Raw genomic sequence first — 18,371 nt, 5'->3', positions numbered from 1 at the left:
AGCTGCCGAGTACGTACCAGCTATTTAACAGATTCTTGGGGAATAACGTTCTGGTTAAGCTAGGATGCAGGCCATGCTTGACCTGTGGAGCAAAAGACAAAAATGAGCTGGGAACATTTCTCACAAACACATTCAATTTAAAAAAAGAGTGAGGAAATTTATGTGGTACAGTAATAGGATTTACTGCAAACGTACAGCAGGGAAAGCAAGAAATTTGTGGGGTATGGCAAAAGGTAAACATTATTTACAAAAGAAGACAGTGCAGAGACATCCCAAAAATTATTATACAGTCTTAACTTATGCTATGACAGCTGCCATCATGCACACACACACGAAAACCCAAGGAAAATTGGAGATAGCCCAGAGAGATAGAAACAGTGGAGGATTAATGACATTTCACTACCTGGCGTGGCCGGCAGACCTGCGCAGCCCAGAACGCTGAGGAAAGGGGAGGAGGGAAAAATACTGAGGATGTCTAAGGTGCATGTTTGAGAGGTGCAAGTGCAATGTGATGTGGGGTGTGGCATAGTGTAAGAGGAAGAATGTGAGGTGTAAGTCAGTTCGGTTCACTGTTGAGTTCGCTCTTCATTTTTGCTCTGAAAAGAACAGTTGGTCGGGCTTGCTCATGTTGATTGCTCTTTTGCGTCCACAGTAGACAAGAGATAGATGGAAGAAGAAAGATGCGTGAGAGAAAAGATCCTATCGTAAATTGTGTAAGAGTGTATGTGTAAGTGTCGCTGCAGGATGCAGCCTAAATAAACGACGTTGAAATGGAAGCAGTCCCAGCTCGCAGCAGCAATGCATGACCTCAAGCCTGGTTACGCTGACTTGACGCTTGTCCTTGTGCCACCTGTCTCCCTGGCAAGGTCCGATGTCTGGCGAGCTCTGGCGTCTTCTGCTCAGCTCTGTCCCTGGTAATCTCTCCAGCTCTGTCGTTTGGCGACCGTCTCCCCGGCGGCCGTCTCCGCGGCGGCCGTCTCCCGGGCGGCCATCTCCACGGCGACCATCTCCCGGTTGGCCATCTCCGCGGTGACCGTCTCCGCAGTGGCCCCATCCCTACCATCCCAAAGAACACCATCTCTACTGTGAGTGAAGCGTGGTGGTGACAGCATCGTGTTTGACGTGTTATGGGGATGCTTCTCATCAGCAAGGACTGGGGCACTTGTCAGGATAGAAAGGAAAATGGATGTAGCAAAAGCAGAAAAATCCTAGAGGAAAACCTGCTGCCCTTTGCAAGAAAGCTGAAATTGGGATGCAAATTCACCTTTCAGCATAACAACCTGTTACAACCATAACAACCTAACAGCTCACAGTCAAAGCTACATTGGTGTGGCTAAGAAACCAAAAGATAAATGTCCTTCAGTGACACAGTCAGAGCACCGACCGAAATCCATTCGAAAATCTGTAACATGACTTGAAGATTGCTGTCCATTAACGCTATCCATGCAATGTGACTGAGCGTGAATAGTTTTGTCCAGAAGAATGGGCAAATATTTCCCAATCAAGATGTGCAAAGTTGGTATCCCAACAGACTCACAGCTGTAATTGCTGTCAAATGTGCTTCCACCAAGTATTAACTCGGTTGGATAAGTGTCCACCCCCTAATATATTCTAGTTTTGTATTTTAAATAAATTTTCTGAAATTTGTAGAATTTGTTTTTCACTTGGAAGTTGTGGTTTATGATCAAGGTGGAAAAAGTCTGATTTAACCCAATTTAATTCCAGGCTAAAAGGCCACAAAAGGTGAAAAAATTGAAAATGGGTGTAGACTTTTATGGGCACTGTATATTGTTATGGTTTTGGAAAACTTACCCCAGGGGGAGAGCATACCTGGACACATAGGTGCCCCAAGCATTACATATTTCATTAGTCTTTGTATAGACAGTCCTTTGTCCCTTGTCGAGGGGTTGTTCAGTGGGCATGCATTGGCAAGGATGTATTTCTCCCCATGTAATGTCTCCCCTTCCCCCTCTGTTACTTTCAATATCTCTTCCTTTGCACCATCGTTCTGTTCAATACCTCTGTTACTTTCAATCATTCCTCCTTCCCAATCGGTCTCCCCCCTCCTGCCTTTCTCAATCCAGATAATACCTCCCCTTCACCAAACATCCTTTCCAGTAACCCACCCAGGGCCCGGATCTAATCGGGGCCCATAATTATTCCTTCAATTTTTTGTTTCATGATGGGAGTAGAGTTATAAATAATTACATCGCCATCGGGAGTATTATGCTATTACCACCCTCTGTCGTAAAATAAACTACTGTGGGAATAAATTACATAATGATAACCGCGGTAATGACATCATGACATAAATGCAAACCCCATCCGGGTGAAATGAGTTAAGAAACAAATCCGCATATAGGAATAAGTGAATAACACCCCAACTTCCCACGTCAGTGCTTCTGACGACGAAAATTCGAAAACCTACATAAAGGTTATTATATAAAAAAATATTGTATTTCCATGGACATGTGGAAGAGTTTCACCCATGAGGGCAAACATCTTTGGTAATCTGTAGACGATGGCACTTCAAATTTCCAACCAATGACAGTGGAATATAATGTGATTGTGATGTCAGAGGAATTGATTCACCTGTCTGAATGCAGTACATACTGTACACTGTACTGTCCTATGCAGTCTGTACTTATCGTAACTTGCAAAAAGTAAGCCATGTCTGTCTGCTTCTTACCAACACAAGTCCGGTGCTCAGAAAAGACATGAGCAGGAGCAGTGGGATAAAGAAGCACAGAAAGGCTCTCGTACTCTGTTCCATGTTGGTGTAATTAAGGACAGTAGCTCTCTATCAAGTGACTGGAGACCTACGATTCCACAAGTGACGGAAACAATTTGTGAGACATCTCAAAGTGGTAATGTTATTGATGATATAAAAGAACAATTTCTTCGTGGAATTGAAAGTGAAACAGAGAGAGAGATGGTGGATCATAAGCACAAGGCCATGAACTCTCACAGAACATTGAGACTAGCCTCAAATTCCAATGTGAAAACTTTTATGTCGGCCAAGTCTCTGAAATTCCACCCCAGACAGAAGTAGAAAACTGTGTGAGAGGAGGCCATCAGGAATATCGGGAAAAAATTCCTACTGATGGACAGGGTCACAAATTCCCAACAAATATCTTCAGGTTCAAAACCCCAAACGGTAAAACTGGCAGTTGGCGATGGCTTGTTCTTAGCCAAACGAAACAAGCATTGTATTGGTTGCTGTGTAGACTGTTCTTTCACACCATCTCACATCCTTCAACTTCAGCACTGGCATCGCCCGCAGGTTGCCGTAGGACTAAGATGGAAAAAAAAACTGTGGGGCAGGCTCCCTGAGCATGAACAGAGCCTTGCACACAGGACATGATATATTGCTTGGTGTGAGCTTGAAAGACACCTAAAAACACACTCTGGAGTTGATGACCTCATCAAACAGAATACCTTGTTGGAGGCTGAAAAGTGGAAGAAGTTCCTAACAAGGATCATCGATGTCGTACTCTTCCTTGGTGAGAGGGGATTGCCTTTCTGTGGATATTCACAAAGAATTGGAGATGTTCACAATGGGAATTTTCTTGGCACACTGGGGCTTTTAACACATGATTCTCTTCTACAAGACCATATCACAAAGGTCCAAGTGTCACAGCAAAGAGGAGAGCGAATGCAGTCCCACTACCTTTCTGCTGAAATACAAAATGAGTTTATAGATCTCTGTGCTGAACCTGTTCATCGTTTAACACTGGATGAATGGGAAAACGTTAAGTATTTTTATGTTATGGTTTATGCAACACCAGATGCCAGTCATACAGAACAAACAACATTCATCTTCAGATATCTCCATCAAGAGCAAAGTGGATTCACTGTTCAACAACGTTTCTTGACCTTTGTTGATTGTTGTGAGAAGATAGGAACACAAATCGCTTCCATCATTCTCAAAACACCGGAGGAGAATAATATTCCTTTAACTGATTGTCATGGGCAAGGATATGACAATGGTGCAAACATGGGTGGAAAATACAATGGTGCTAAAAAACACATCATTGAAAAGAACCCTCTGTGTGTGTTTTCACCTTGCGGTTGCCATACATTGAACCTATGTGGTGCAGATACAGCAGCTAGCTGTCGTGAAGCAGTAACATTCTTTGCAACTGTTCAGACAAACTACAACATATTCTCCAGTAGCCCTCAGCGGTTAGGTGGAGCATACTGCAAAATAAAGTGGGGTCCTCTCTGTATGGATTATCTGGCACAAGATGGACGATCATGTTAATAGTGTTCGACCATTTGCAGCTCATCTCCCTGGTATACGAGAAGCCTTGGAACAGCTCCTCACACTGAATGTCACTTCTAAAACAAGGAATGATGTTAATGATCCCATCAAATATGTATCTTCATTCATCTACAACATCATGTCTGCAATTTGGCTGAAAATTCTTGGAGAAATAGACAACAGAAACCAAGTCATTCAAGCCAAAAAAGCCACCATTGATGTTGAGGTTTCAAACTTGAATAGCCTCATCAGTGTCCTCAAATTTTGAAACAAGTATCCTGATATTCTGACTGAATCAAAACTTTTAGCCAGTGCTATGAATGTTCTTGCTGAGTTTTCAAAGAAGCGTAAAGCTAAGAAGAGAGCGTTTTTTGAAGAGCAAACACATGAGCAATCGCTACATGAGAAGCACAATGACGGAGGGAAGACTCAATTCATTGGCAGTGCTGAGTATTCAAAGTGAATTATCACGACAAACTGACTTTGGAATGATAATTGACGAATTCGCAAAAAAGAAAACAGAAAAAGTTTGAGATTGATATGCACAGGTGTCATTTCATCCATTTGTAGTTTCATTTGCATTTGAACATATAGAGTTTATTTGTGCAAATATGGGTAAAAGAACACACAGTATGGTTTTGGAATAATTGCTTGTGTGTGTGTAATAAGTAATTGTTTGTTGTTACGAGTGGGTCCGTTGGTGCGATGGACCAAATTTTAATTGGTTTGCATAGCCTTGTTGCATACCCACCTGCTGTGCATTAGCTTGCTTTTCACTCAGCCTAGATGTTTATTGTGGCCAGCACGGTGATTATATGTTCATAATTTTATTATTGCCAGATGATACTACTATTCTTATTATTGTTGTAAATATTATAAGTATTGTTTTATATATGTTTTGGCACAATGTTATCTTTGTTTTTGTTCTTTATTTTGTAATGAGAATGCCATGCTATTGTAGAAGGACGAATTAAGCTGCATAAGATACCTTAACATGGCGTGTGTATAAAACGTGGGAATTCTAATGGATATTTTTGGAGTTAATTGGCCTAATCAACTCGGGAGGTCCTGACGATCATTTAGGTGTATTGCATTCCACACCAGAACACTCCAATAAAACTCCACAAACATGCCCCCCGCCCCCCCCCCCACACACACACACACACACGCACACACACGCTTCATCCATTTATAGTAGTCTTGAAGGGTCTACAGGATCTTATGGGTCCTCTGGGTCTTTGAGGTCCTTTGGGTCTTTGAGGTCCTTTGGGTCTTATGCCTCTTCAGGGGCTTACGGCTCTTCGGAGACTTTTGGATACTTGGGTTCTTTTAGGTCCTCAGGGTCTTTTGCGTCTTTTGGATTATTTGGGTCTTTTGTGTCCTTGGGGACTTTTGGGTATTTTGGGTCCTCGGGGACTTTTGGGACTTTTGGGTCATCTGGGTCTTTTGGGTCCTCAGGGTTTTCAGTCTTTCGTGGTCTTAAAGGGTCTTCAAAGTTTGAAGGGGTCTCAGCAGTCCAAAGGGTCAAAAGGTACATTTCAATAGTGCACAATTGATGAATATATATACATATATGTGATTAAGGTTCAAAAAGTATGAATGACACACACACACACACACACACACACACACACACACACACACACACACACACTCATTTATTTATAGTACTGTATATTTACAATCTGTCTCAGTTGTCTTTTCCTTCATTGGTCCGACACTGCACAAGTATAGTTAGACCTGCAGTTCCACCCCAATGTTTTGCTCATTAGCCAGCACACACTCACTGTAATGCTCAGTAGTAATCTGAGTGTGTGCTGAGGGCACGTAACTCTAATTGACCAGCCATCCACAGGTAAGGTATCACGTGAAGTGGTGTAACCCTTCCTGGATTGGCCGTGCCAATCGGCATTCCTGGTTGCCAAGCAACCTGCCAGTGCGCAGAGTTATCTGCGCCCAGTGGTTCAGGACGGTCGTTCGGGAGGGACCCGAGTGCGTTCCTTCGTGGCAAGCCCCTAACCCCAGAACCGTAACTATATATATTTTTATATATACATGTATCCCCACAACCGTAACAATATATATATATATATGTATATATATATATATATATATATATATATATATATATATATATATATATATATATATATATATATATTGTTACAGTTGTGGGGGTAGATGGAAGAATATAATAGGGAATATAGCATTGTGTGGAGTTACTTCGTCCATGGACGAGTAGGAGACATCTCGATGTGAGTAAGTAGGGAACCTGTGAGCTTAAGTGTTACGTGTCACCACACCAGGGGTGGTGTGGTGTTAATTAGCCAAGAGAGTAAGAATAAGTTCCCTAGTATATGATTCCCCTCTGTGATTTTTCCCTATGTTTTTATATTTCAAGATCTTCAATAAAGGTGGGAAACGTGTCACTGAAACAACAACAAACGGGAAGTAAGCCCCGTCTTCAAAGGTTGATAACAAGCGAAGTCACACCCCTGAGGGACGATTAATGGGCATGACGTCAGAAGCTAGCCGAGCAGGAGAAGCCCCGCCTTCCCGTGTTTGGTGCGAGCAGACCACGCCCCGGAGGCGGATGAGAGATATCGATGTGATCGAAGTCAAAGAAAGGCAGGTTGCGCATTTTAAGAGGAAAAAGGAATTGGCTTGCACATTTTGGGAGAGTCGTGATCAGTCAGCTGGCCATTTTGTGAGACATCGGACTTAGTAGGCTTGGCACTTTTGAGGAGAGCCGTGATCAGAGCGGAGGCAGGAGGAGCATTGTTTTGGAGAGGCGAAGAGCAGAGCTTGAGTGCATGCCGAGAACGACGACATGACCATTGAATTCATGTTGAGGCAATTTGGCTTGCGTGGTGAAGCAAGACTCTGGCTTCTGGTTCTTGGTTGAGTCATGAGAAACGGACCCCGAGCCTTGTGTTTGTCATAAGCAGCTGCACTGGGGCTCTGAGCCTTAGTGTTGAGTGCCACTCACGGATTTCCAGGCGTACGTTTGTCCTGCTATGAGAGAAGCACCATTTTGTGCGCGTATGTACGTACTGGTGGAAATGCCTCGATTCCAAGTCCCACAAGGACCAGCTCTCTGCCAAGTTAAGTCCAAGTATACTCGAAAGAAGGGTTAGTATTTTTATTTTGTTTCCCCGTTGTCTATATTCGAGTCTGTGTGAGAGGTTCCTCGATAGTAGGATTTATTTATTTTATATTATCATTACTTTTTGAATTATCTTCCTTTGTAAATATTTGTTTTATTTTCATTAAATGTGTTCATTTTGAAGAAACTGTATTTGTGTATTTATAGTGGGGTTCGAGGATAAACTCCCTGTGCATCTGTTTCATTCACAGTGCTCTTAAGGAACCCCTCGGCCCTGCCGGGGGGTTGGCGGTGTTAACCACCTGTCACCACAAAGTGGGTCAGGGGGTTAACCTTGGCCGGCCACTCCCACGACATTTGGTGATCAGGAATGTGGGATTTGAACCCTGGCTCCGCCAAATTGGGTCGGAGCGAGATTTTTCGAGCCCCCCACCCCCCAACCACGCCATTTGGCATTGGGGTGGGATTTTAGAATCAATCAGACCGATGGACATTTGGAATCAGGAGTGTGGGATGCGAACCCTGATCAACATTTGGTGATCAGGAGTGTGAGATTCGAACTCTGATCAACATTTCAGAGGGGACATGAAATTGTTGATCATGCGAATTGTTGTCGGGAGAAAATAACGCATGGTAATTTAAGGGAGAGAAAAAAAAATTCTGTGGAGATTGAACACGTGCTCGAAATGGCGGATAGGCACGAGATGGCGATGTTCATATTACATCGTGAGTACGGAGGAAGCGAGCTTCGTGGAGCCGTTTTGAAGCAGTTTCTGCATCTTTGGATCTTTAACGTGCGATTTCCAGGACACCGGCCAGACGGTGTCATCTGGCACCTCTCACCCAGGTCTTACCAAATTCGAGTCTCCCGTCCCATGGAGGTACAACTGTGGTGCGATGGAGAGTGAGGGCCGCACACGAGGGCATCTGCACTGGTTGGGCATGTGAGTCCAGTCGTGGTGATTCCAGGAGAGGAAGAGTCAGAACTTGAACCAGAACCAGAACCACAGCTTTTGCTGATTCCAGAACCCAACATTTCAGAGGGACCCGATGAAAAACAGAGAATTTACGGCAGGAGAACAGAGCATTGCATCATGAACTGCAGTCATTCAAGAGCGATACCTAGAAGGTGATTAAAAGTCGTCAAGAGAGTGTGTGAGTTCAAAGCTGGGTTGGATAACGATTGCAGCTGCCGGCAGCATGTGCAAGCTAACACTCTAGCCCTACAAGCTGAATGGAATAGGCTGTGTCAGCAGCGAGCCAAACAAGCATGGCGAGGGCTCACTCGAGCTGAAAAGAAAGTGAGGGCAAGTAAACGGCGTATTGGGAAGATGAAAGAGAAACATAAAGCGTTGCATGAAGCCAAAAGACATTTCAACTCACTTCAACTCTCATCACAGGCAGTCGAGCAGACGAGCATAGCAGCTCGGGGTCGGTGATGGTGTTTGCGTTAATTTATAGTGCCTGTTTGTCTGGCTTTTGTCTATTGTGGATGGAGGAGTGTGGTTGCTGGCGTCCATGCGTGCCTAGGAGTTATCCTCATGCTGGTTGTGGGACAGTCGGTCGTGACCTTGTTCCGCCCTCGGCCTGGCGCACCCAGAAGATACAGTTTTAATTGGGTCCGTTGGGCCGTGGCAATCTCTGCCTGGATTATGGCTGTGGTCATGTTTTTTTTTCCTGGAGGGGGATACAGGCATTGATTGGGAATAAATGAGAGAACTTTGGGCCTACCAGATCCCGGGAGAGGATGGTAGGCATCGATCAGGACAGGATGAGAGAAATTTGGGTTTGCCAGACCCCGGAAGAGGATGTAGACATCAAACAGGACAAGATGTGAGAATTCGAGGTTTACCAGATCCCGGAGGAGGATTCAGTCTTTTGGGGATGGATGAAAGAACTCTAGATATGCTAGATCCCGGAGGAGGATGTAGGCTTCTGGGAGTGGATGAGAGAAATCTAGGTCTACCAGACCCCGGAAGAGGATGTCGGCTTCTGAGAGGATGAGAGAAACTTGAGTCTTCTGGATCCTGGAGGGGGATGCAGGCAGAGATCCTGCTGCCTCTCACAAGAATGTGTGCAGATACAGCCTTAAGTGGCTGATTTGATCCTTTGACATCTCCTCATCGAGGGTGTGCTTGAAGTCTACAATTGCACCCAAACATTAGCCAAGGTGATGTGCTAGATTTTGGAGTGATGGACAAATTTAGAAGATTTTTTTTTTAAATAAATATAAGGTTGGGATCCAGGGAGTTTGAAAGCAACAAATCCACAGGAGTGTATTAAAAGGGTGCAAAGAAAATTTGGAAGGGGTGGATGACACTTTTATAACCGATTATTCTGCAACGAATTGCACTTAGGGAAAAGTGCTTTGATGCTGTCCCATGGGTTCAGTTTTGCTAGAAATTGGGACATGGGTAATTAGGTTGAAAGCGAGTGAGAGTAACTCAATGGTTGGTAAGGGATTGGTTTGGAAACCAAAATTGTATTGTGGAGTTGATGTCTGTTATGTATAACGAATTGAATTGTTTCGAGAATGAATGTAAATTATAACGTAAGCAGGCCATGGCAGTATAGGAACACGATCAACATTTTGCATTGCATTGTTTGAGAATTGAATGACAGCGGGGGAGGAAATGAGATGTTGGATTGTGTGGGTGGGGAAGATACACTACATGGCTAAAAGTATGCGGACACCCCCTTCAAATTAGTGGATTCGGCTATTTTAGCCACACCCATTGCTGACAGATGTATAAAATGAAGCACACAGCCATGCAATCTCCATAGACAAACATTGGCAGTAGAATGGGCAGTACTGAAAAGCTCAGTGATTTTCAACATGGCACCGTCACAGGATGACACCTTTCCAACAAGTCAGTTCATCAAATTTCTGCTCTGCTAGAGCTTCCCCGTTCAGCAGTAAGTGCTGTTGTTGTGAAGTAGAAATGTCTAGGAGCAACAACAGCTCAGCCGTGAAGTGGTATGCCACACAAGCTCACAGAACGGGACTGCTGAGTGCTGAAGCGTATAGCTCTGAAAAATTGCCCGTCGGCAGTTGCAACACTCACTATTGAGTTCCAAAGCGACTCTGGAAGCAACGTCAGCCCAAGCACTGTTCGTTGACCGCTTCATGAAATGGGTTTCCATGGCCGAGCAGCCGCACACAAGCCTTATATCACCATGTGCAATGCCAAGCATCGGCTGGAGTGGTGCAAATTTCACCGTCATTGGACTCTGGAGCAGTGGAAATGCGTTGTCTGGAGTGATGGATCATGCTTCACCATCTGGCAGTTCAACAGACGAATCTAGGTTTGGTGGATGCCAGGAGAATGTGACCTCCACGAATGCATAGTGCCAACTGTAAAGTTTGGTGGAGAAGGAATAATGGTCTGGGGCTGTTTTTCATGGTTTGGGCTAGGCCCCTCAGTTCCAGTGAAGGGAAATCTTCACGCTACAGCATACAATGACATTCTAGACGATTCTATGCTACCAACTTTGTGGCAATGGTTTCGAGAAGTCCCTTTCCTGTTTCAGCATGACAATGCCCCCATGCACAAAGTGAGGTCGGTACAGAAATGATCTGTTGAGATTGGTGTGGAAGAACTTGACTGGCCTGCACAGAGCCCTGACCTCAACCCCACCGAACACCTTTGGGATGAAGGAGAACGCCGACTGTGAGGAGACCTAATCGCCCAACATCAGTGCCGTACCTCTCCAATGCTCTTGTGGCTGAATGGAAGAAAATCCCGACAGCAATGTTCCAACATCTGGTGGAAAGCCTTCCCAGAAGAGTGGAGGCTGTTATAGCAGCAAAGGGGGATGAACTCCATATTACTGCCCATGATTTTGTAATGAGATGTTGGACAAGCAGGTGTCCACATAATTTTGGCCATGGAGTGTATGTGGGTCCACAGGAATGGATTAAGCTCTGGAGGGGCAGTGACTGCGGCTCCCCCTGAGGTAATTTGTCCCTGGCAGCTGGTAGTGTCTGAGGCTGCATGAGAGCCTGGATGTGTATGAGGCTGCATGAGAGCCTGGATGTGTATGAGGCTGCATGAGAGCCTGGATGTGTATGAGGCTGCATGAGAGCCTGGATGTGTATGAGGCTGCATGAGAGCCTGGATGTGTATGAGGCTGTGAGAGAGCCTGTATGTGTATGAGGCTGCATGAGAGCCTGGATGTGTATGAGGCTGCGAGAGAGCCTGGATGTGTATGAGGATGCATGAGAGCCTGGATGTGTATGAGGCTGTGAGAGAGCCTGGATGTGTATGAGGCTGAGAGAGCCTGTATGTGTCTGAGGCTGCATGAGAGCCTGGATGTGTATGAGGCTGTGAGAGAGCCTGTATGTGTATGAGGCTGCGAGAGAGCCTGGATGTGTATGAGGCTGCGAGAGAGCCTGGATGTGTATGAGGCTGCGTGAGAGCCTGGATGTGAATGAAGCTGCATGAGAGCCTGGATGTGTATGAGGCTGCATGAGAGCCTGGATGTGTATGAGGCTGCGAGAGAGCCTGGATGTGTATGCGGCTGCAAGAGAGCCTGGATGTGTATGAGGCTGCATGAGAGCCTGGATGTGTATGAGGCTGCGTGAGAGCCTGGATGTGTATGAGGCTGCGTGAGAGCCTGGATGTGTATGAGGCTGCGTGAGAGCCTGGATGTGTCTGAGGCTGCATGAGAGCCTGGATGTGTATGAGGCTGCATGAGAGCCTGGATGTGTATGAGGCTGCATGAGAGCCTGGATGTGTATGAGGCTGCGAGAGAGCCTGGATGTGTATGAGGCTGCATGAGAGCCTGGATGTGTATGAGGCTGCGAGAGAGCCTGGATGTCTATGAGGCTGCATGAGAGCCTGGATGTGTATGAGGCTGCGTGAGAGCCTGGATGTGTATGAGGCTGCGTGAGAGCCTGGATGTGTATGAGGCTGCGTGAGAGCCTGGATGTGTATGAGGCTGCGTGAGAGCCTGGATGTGTATGAGGCTGCATGAGAGCCTGGATGTGTATGAGGCTGCGAGAGAGCCTGGATGTGTATGAGGCTGCGTGAGAGCCTGGATGTGTATGAGGCTGCATGAGAGCCTGGATGTGTATGAGGCTGCGAGAGAGCCTGGATGTGTATGAGGCTGTGTGAGAGCCTGGATGTGTATGAGGATGCGTGAGAGCCTGGATGTGTATGAGGCTGCGTGAGAGCCTGGATGTGACTGAAGCTGCGTGAGAGCCTCGATGTGTGGGGAAATGGAGACCCATTGGAAGGGAGGTCTGATTTGGGCAACCAGCGGTAAGGAAACCCCTGGCGACCCGTATGAGGCTGCGTGAGAGCCTGGATGCGAGGAGACCTCCTCCCTGGCGAGGCATACAGCACATTAGCTGTTTGGCTGTCATGGATGGAATACTTGAAGGGGGGTGGGGGGAAAAGAAGTTGTAAGTCGGGCGACTTGTTTTTGGACTGCAGACACCACAACCGGAAGTGTCCCCACCATTATTGTTGTATGGCACCTCCCCGCTGTGTGTAATTACATTTAAGCCATGGTCTTGCAGAGTTAGAATGAATGATTCATATTTGATTTATATAAGTGAGTGAGTGAGGGAAGGTTCACTGGATACATGTTTAACCTGTAAGAGAGACATGGTTTGTGTAAATTTGAAATAGATGAATTGGGATGGCTCTGCAGGTAACGTTGGGTATCGTGGCATCCACCAATGAACGCAGTCTTTAGAAGGGGGGTTGCATTAACGTAAAGTTTTGTTTTGGTTAAGGTTTTATCTACATTAGATTTTTGTGTTTTCTGACATTTTCTACCCGCTCCAGGAGTTAGGAGCGAGGAACCAAGAGATTTGCAAATATTTTAATTGTTTTTAAGGGGTGTAGAACGTTAAGGGGAAATAGGTAAGTTAGCCATGGCTCACTTCCCACAGCCACTCTTAATTTTTTCATTGGCTAATTAGGTGTGAGTCAGTAAATGGTACCCCCCCCCACCCCCGTTGTGTAAGGTCCTGAAAGTCCCTGTGGTGTCCATCTTGCTTACCCATGTTTACCACCCCCATCCCTCTCCCTTCCACAGATCTCCTCATGTCTCTGTTCTCCACTGTTTTGTCCTTTCCTCTCCCCCCCCCCTCTTGTCTCTTGCCAATCTCGTTGTGCATCCTGTGTTTGCTTTCACTTGAGCCTCGATAATGCATACAAAAAACCCCTGTACGGTCATCGGATGCCATATCCCATTTGTGTCAACGTACGACTAGTTATGCATTATTTTATCGTTCTTTCGGCACCAATATTGTACTCGACTGTCAGTTGACTAACTGTAGCCCGTCTGTTGTTCTGTGCAATTTGTGTCGGCCTTCTTTGGCCTCTGTCATCAATGAGCTATTTTCGGACACTGACTGCTGTTGGCTGGATGTCCTTTGGGGTGGTGGACCATTCTTTATGCACACAGGAAACTGGTGAGCGTGAAAAACCCAGTAGCGTCTCAGTTCTTGACATACTCAACTCAAACCGGTGCACCTGGCACCTACTCCCATACCCCGTTCAAAGGCACTTAAATCTTTTGTCTTGCCCATTCACTCTTTGAATAGCACGCAGACACAACGCATGTCTCGATCGTCACAAGGCTTAAAAATCCTTTAACCTGTCCCCTCCCCTTCATCTACACTGATTGAAGTGGATTTAACAGGTGCAATCAATCAGAGATCATAGCTTTCACCTGGAGTCATCTGATCAATCTATTTCATGGAAAGAGCAGGTGGTCCTCATGTTTTATTGTGTGTGTGTGTGTGTGTGTGTGTGTGTGTGTGTGTGTGTGTGTGTGTGTGTGTGTGTGTGTGTGTGTGTGTGTGTGTGTGTGTGTGTGTGTGTGTGTGTGTGTGTGTGTGTGTGTGTGTCCAATCACATCTCTCATGCATAATTGGGGGAACTACCAATCAGCTCTCACCTAATCAATTATCCCCAGCTGCAGCTAGGATTTTATATTTCATAATCCTGTGCTCTTGTAGCCAAAGAAAAGTGCATAAAGCTACCCAAGGTAAGCCTTTTCCTTTGCAGCTGCAGCCATTCTTAATCAACACATGCATGAGAATCCCAACGCTACACGCTACAATCAGCAGCCGGACGGGCTTGCACGTAGCCCCCACCAACAGAGGCAGATGACCCCTCCTTTACAATCCTTTATGTATCGGAAGTGGGCATTGGTTCATTGTCGAGGCTGGGGTTTCGGAACTTTCTTGGGGATGGGGCCTCAAGGCACCGATTCCTGGAGCCTGATTGTAGAACCACTGCAGCTTGATACTTGTGGGCACCTCATGGTATGGGTTCCTGAGGGAAGTCCTTGGGCCATGATTTGCGGGGCTCCCTATGGCAGAGACCCTTGTATCCCATCACTGCTGAACCTCGGGGGAATGGTGTCAGAACTCTGGTGGGGTGAGAGTTTGGATATTACCCCAGCCTCAAAAATATGTACTCAGTGAGTATGTCAGTCTCTGACGCTCTGGCGCTTTTGGACCAGCTGGCACTATCTGGCCCTGACCAATTGGCACTCTGTCTGAACACCTCTTTGCCTCTAGCTGCTGACTCATCCTGACTGGCCTACTGTCTTGCTATTGTTCTGTTTGAAACGAGGTAGCACCATGCGAGTTCTGCCCCAAGCTTCATGTTCTTCACCACGTGCCTTGACCTCTTTCTTGCCCAATTCCTCTATGAGTGCTTTGTGTGTTTGCAGCCTTGGAGGAAAATAGGTGGTTTTCTTGTTTTGCCTCATGGAACAGCTTGCCTCATGGTTACCAACATTTTCTCGCACCAACAATTGGGTTCATTTGGAATACCTGCAAGGCTAAATTTATAGTACAGTACTGGAGATATTTTTAGCCTTCTAGGGATCCAAAATGAAAGGCTAAATGCCTGGAATGCGAAATGTGTAATCCTCTTTTACCAACGGTCCAGTGATATGCCCTGCCAGATCACAGATCAATGACAACCACTTTGCACTTGCTTGTGAAAAACAGTGATGGTTCACCTATTCTTTGAAGTCTTGGATTTTAGCGTTGATAGTAACTGCATTGGTGGGGCTGTGTCCCGTCGGGATGTTGTCGTCCACACAACAATATATTGTTTATTTATTTGATTGAATTGTTGAAATATGCAATATGACAAGCTTGTACTTTGGGCAATTGCTTTATGATCATCATCGCTGAATTAGTTCATCTTTTTAATTTTGTTTGTACACCCTGTAGCTGTAATTTGTGTTCTGACTCTGAAAGGCTTTGCCTTCATTCTTTGTAAATTGCATTTCTCTTTCAGGAAAAAGTCTTATTTTTGAAACTCAGTCCTTGATATTGTGGTTTGATGGCTAATAGTGCCTCTTCAGTCATCTCAATGTGTCCAAATTATTCCTGTTGGAGTCTTCCAGAGGAGTACTGTAGAACTTGTCAGGTTTTGGCAGAAAGAGAATGCTAGTGGGGATGGGAGAGTGGTGGGGGTGGTGTGTGGAGGGGGGCGGGGGGGGAGGCACAATACCGATGTTGAGGACCTTTTTGTGATTGTGCAAGCATATTTCATGCCAGAAAGATCTGAATGGCTATTGACAGTAGGCAGCAGATTTTATTGGCCAGAAGGAAGAGCAATGCAAGCAGATGAGACCGAATAATTTGAAAGGGCTGTTTCTCTCATCTTTGTCATTATATTGTTATGTTGACACTTACACATTATTAACAGCTTTATAAAACTGTTGTTTTGTTTTTGCACATGGATATCCTTTCATTTAAAGTATTATTTAATGCAAGTTCACGAGATTATTTATTAATTTAATCTATCACATATGCTAATAAAAGGCTGTGTGTGCGTGCGTGCGTGCGTGTGTGTGTGTGTGTCCTCCATATCTCCAAAAGTATGAAAGGAATAAAATATCCATTCATTTAAATTATTATTTAATGCAAGTTCAGGTAATTATTTATTAATTTTGTTTATAATAATAGGAATAATAATTAACATTTGCATATCTGCATCTTGATGACTGCTCCTTATGTGCAATATTAAATTGGTATGCCATGTTTTTTTTTTATTTTGAAAGTATTTTTATTGCCATTCTTTGAGCTAAAGTTTGTTGAAACGTTTTAAATTCTTAAACCAAATTCTAGTTTGCAGGTGCTTTTTGTCATCCACAGCATTAAATTTGTGTTCATTCATTGGCTACAATACAAGGCATTTCCTCTGATTTGGTGGGACGGAGGAGGAGAATATATTTCTGGGTTTAGATTGTGCAATGAACACAAAGGACTTGTATATGTGAGATATTAAGGCATTAGGGTTTTATAATGCAGCCAGTAGGGCTCTTCGTTGGTTTGATAGATTCCCCCAATGTCGACTCTTAGCACACGCTCCCGCCTGGATAGTAGCCAAAGCTGAGAGTCCGGGAGGAAGGGCCATGACTTTTTGAGGCCAAAGTTTAGCCAAACCTTTTTTGGCTGGCTCTTCTGGGCGGTGATAGTGTGGCGGAGCAAATGAGACTCGACAACCCTCTCCGAACTCTGCAGAAAGCCTAGAAGTATTGGGATACTGTTTATTGTCTTTAATTCTATTTCATCCTGTGACACTTTTCTGAAATGAACAGAGAAAGGAAGAAAGGCATGAAGAGATGAAACGATCATGCATTTTCTTTTTTTTATATAAAGAGCACAAGAAACTGGAGAGAGAAGAGAGGGTTGGTGGTGGGAGAGGGGTGGGGGTGGGAACTCACAGTAGCTGAAGGGGGAGGGTTTGGAAGGGCATTGGCTTAGCTGTAATGGCTGGTCCCTTCAGAAAGCCTTCTTCTCTTTCCAGCCTGCTGCAGCAGATCCCCAGCAGTCATATACCTCGGCCTTTCATGGAGGCCAAGGTTGAACCACGTGGAGACGCGGGCCAATCACTGAGAACTCCAACTGCAACTCATCACTCTGCTGGACACTATGGTGTTGGACATGACCCATCAGTTGTTCCTGGTGCTGTTTACACAGATGCCACCAGTTTCAATTACACGATGCCTGGTTCCGTGTACCCTCAGCCATTGGGTCTTGACTATGGAACATCGACGATGGAGGTTGCCCGAACTGATGGGCTCTCCTATCTGTCACCCTCCGAAGACATTTCTCACTTTGTATCACCCAGTCCAAGGCCAGCTTTCAACCTTGAGTCGGCAAGGCTTGCACACCATTATGAATCCATGGGGCAGCAGATATACCGGTAAGGGCCTTCTTTTGGGCTGGGAAGCTAGTTCAGATCCATTCATTCATCCTTATGATTTTGAGGTTGGAATTGGTATGATTCATACTTTACTTTGAGGTACTGGGTTGACATCATCGTTTTTACATTAATCTGGATAATCTCAATAGGCCTAGTTTTGATGCTAAGAGTTTGTCCTGCTTGCTTTCTTAGAAACAAGCATCCAGTTTGCTTTGCTGGGATGACAATGTCAACATGTTTCACAATTAATTATGGAAGCATAATCCATTACATTTACGTTTAGAGACGGATCGATTAATTTTGTCTTGTTATATACGTCATGGCACCATTTGCATAATTTTACCAAATTCTTTGAATAACTTGATTGATTTTTCATATAAAATGTAATATCATTCCTGGATTGTAAAATCAAATTATATTTTATGAACACTTGCACAAGTGCTAAAAGTATTATTAACATCTGAAATATTTCCATTTTCTCAAGCAATAATATTACGACTCTAAGCATAGTATCGACCTGCACAGACATCATATTTCATTGCCCAAGTCTACTTTATTTTTACTGGAATATGTTTCCGAATTAAAATCTCTTTATTGACAGCATTTTGCTTTTCTTTGCGTTGAACATATATATTTAGATTCATTCTTTAAAGGAACTCGACATCATATCCATACACTTATGACACTGCATGAAGCAATACATGTTTTCTTCTAAAATAGAGGGGAATTTCATTAAGGGAAATATAAATAAACCCTGTTCAGTAATATATTATGAAATGCTGAAATAGCTTTCTCGTTTGAAATAACA

The 18,371-nt window shown here is 44.7% G+C and overlaps 1 protein-coding gene across 7 annotated transcripts in view; it reads left to right on the top strand.

Annotated features, from left to right (window-relative positions):
* The window catches only part of LOC147020008 (estrogen receptor beta-like), a 295,296-nt gene that overhangs the window by 72,725 nt on the left and 204,200 nt on the right, over nucleotides 1-18,371 (top strand). For 3 of the 7 annotated variants that reach the window (XM_085894929.1, XM_085894931.1, XM_085894934.1), the window contains 2 exons: nucleotides 867-1,085; nucleotides 17,165-17,563. In XM_085894929.1, coding sequence (XP_085751055.1) covers nucleotides 17,208-17,563 — 356 coding nt within the window. In that variant the 5' untranslated portion in view covers nucleotides 867-1,085; nucleotides 17,165-17,207. Of the gene's footprint in view, nucleotides 1-866; nucleotides 1,086-17,091; nucleotides 17,564-18,371 lie in introns of those variants that run through there. The other 4 variants (XM_085894930.1, XM_085894933.1, XM_085894935.1 and 1 more) reach the window with 2 other exon arrangements.

Source organism: Eptatretus burgeri, chromosome 9 (genome assembly GCF_056783735.1).
Source record: "Eptatretus burgeri isolate ZD-2024b chromosome 9, Ebu_testis_v1, whole genome shotgun sequence".
NCBI lineage: Eukaryota > Metazoa > Chordata > Myxini > Myxiniformes > Myxinidae > Eptatretus > Eptatretus burgeri.
The sequence above is the reverse complement of the archived record's forward strand: the minus strand, read 5'-3'. Positions and strand labels throughout refer to the sequence as shown.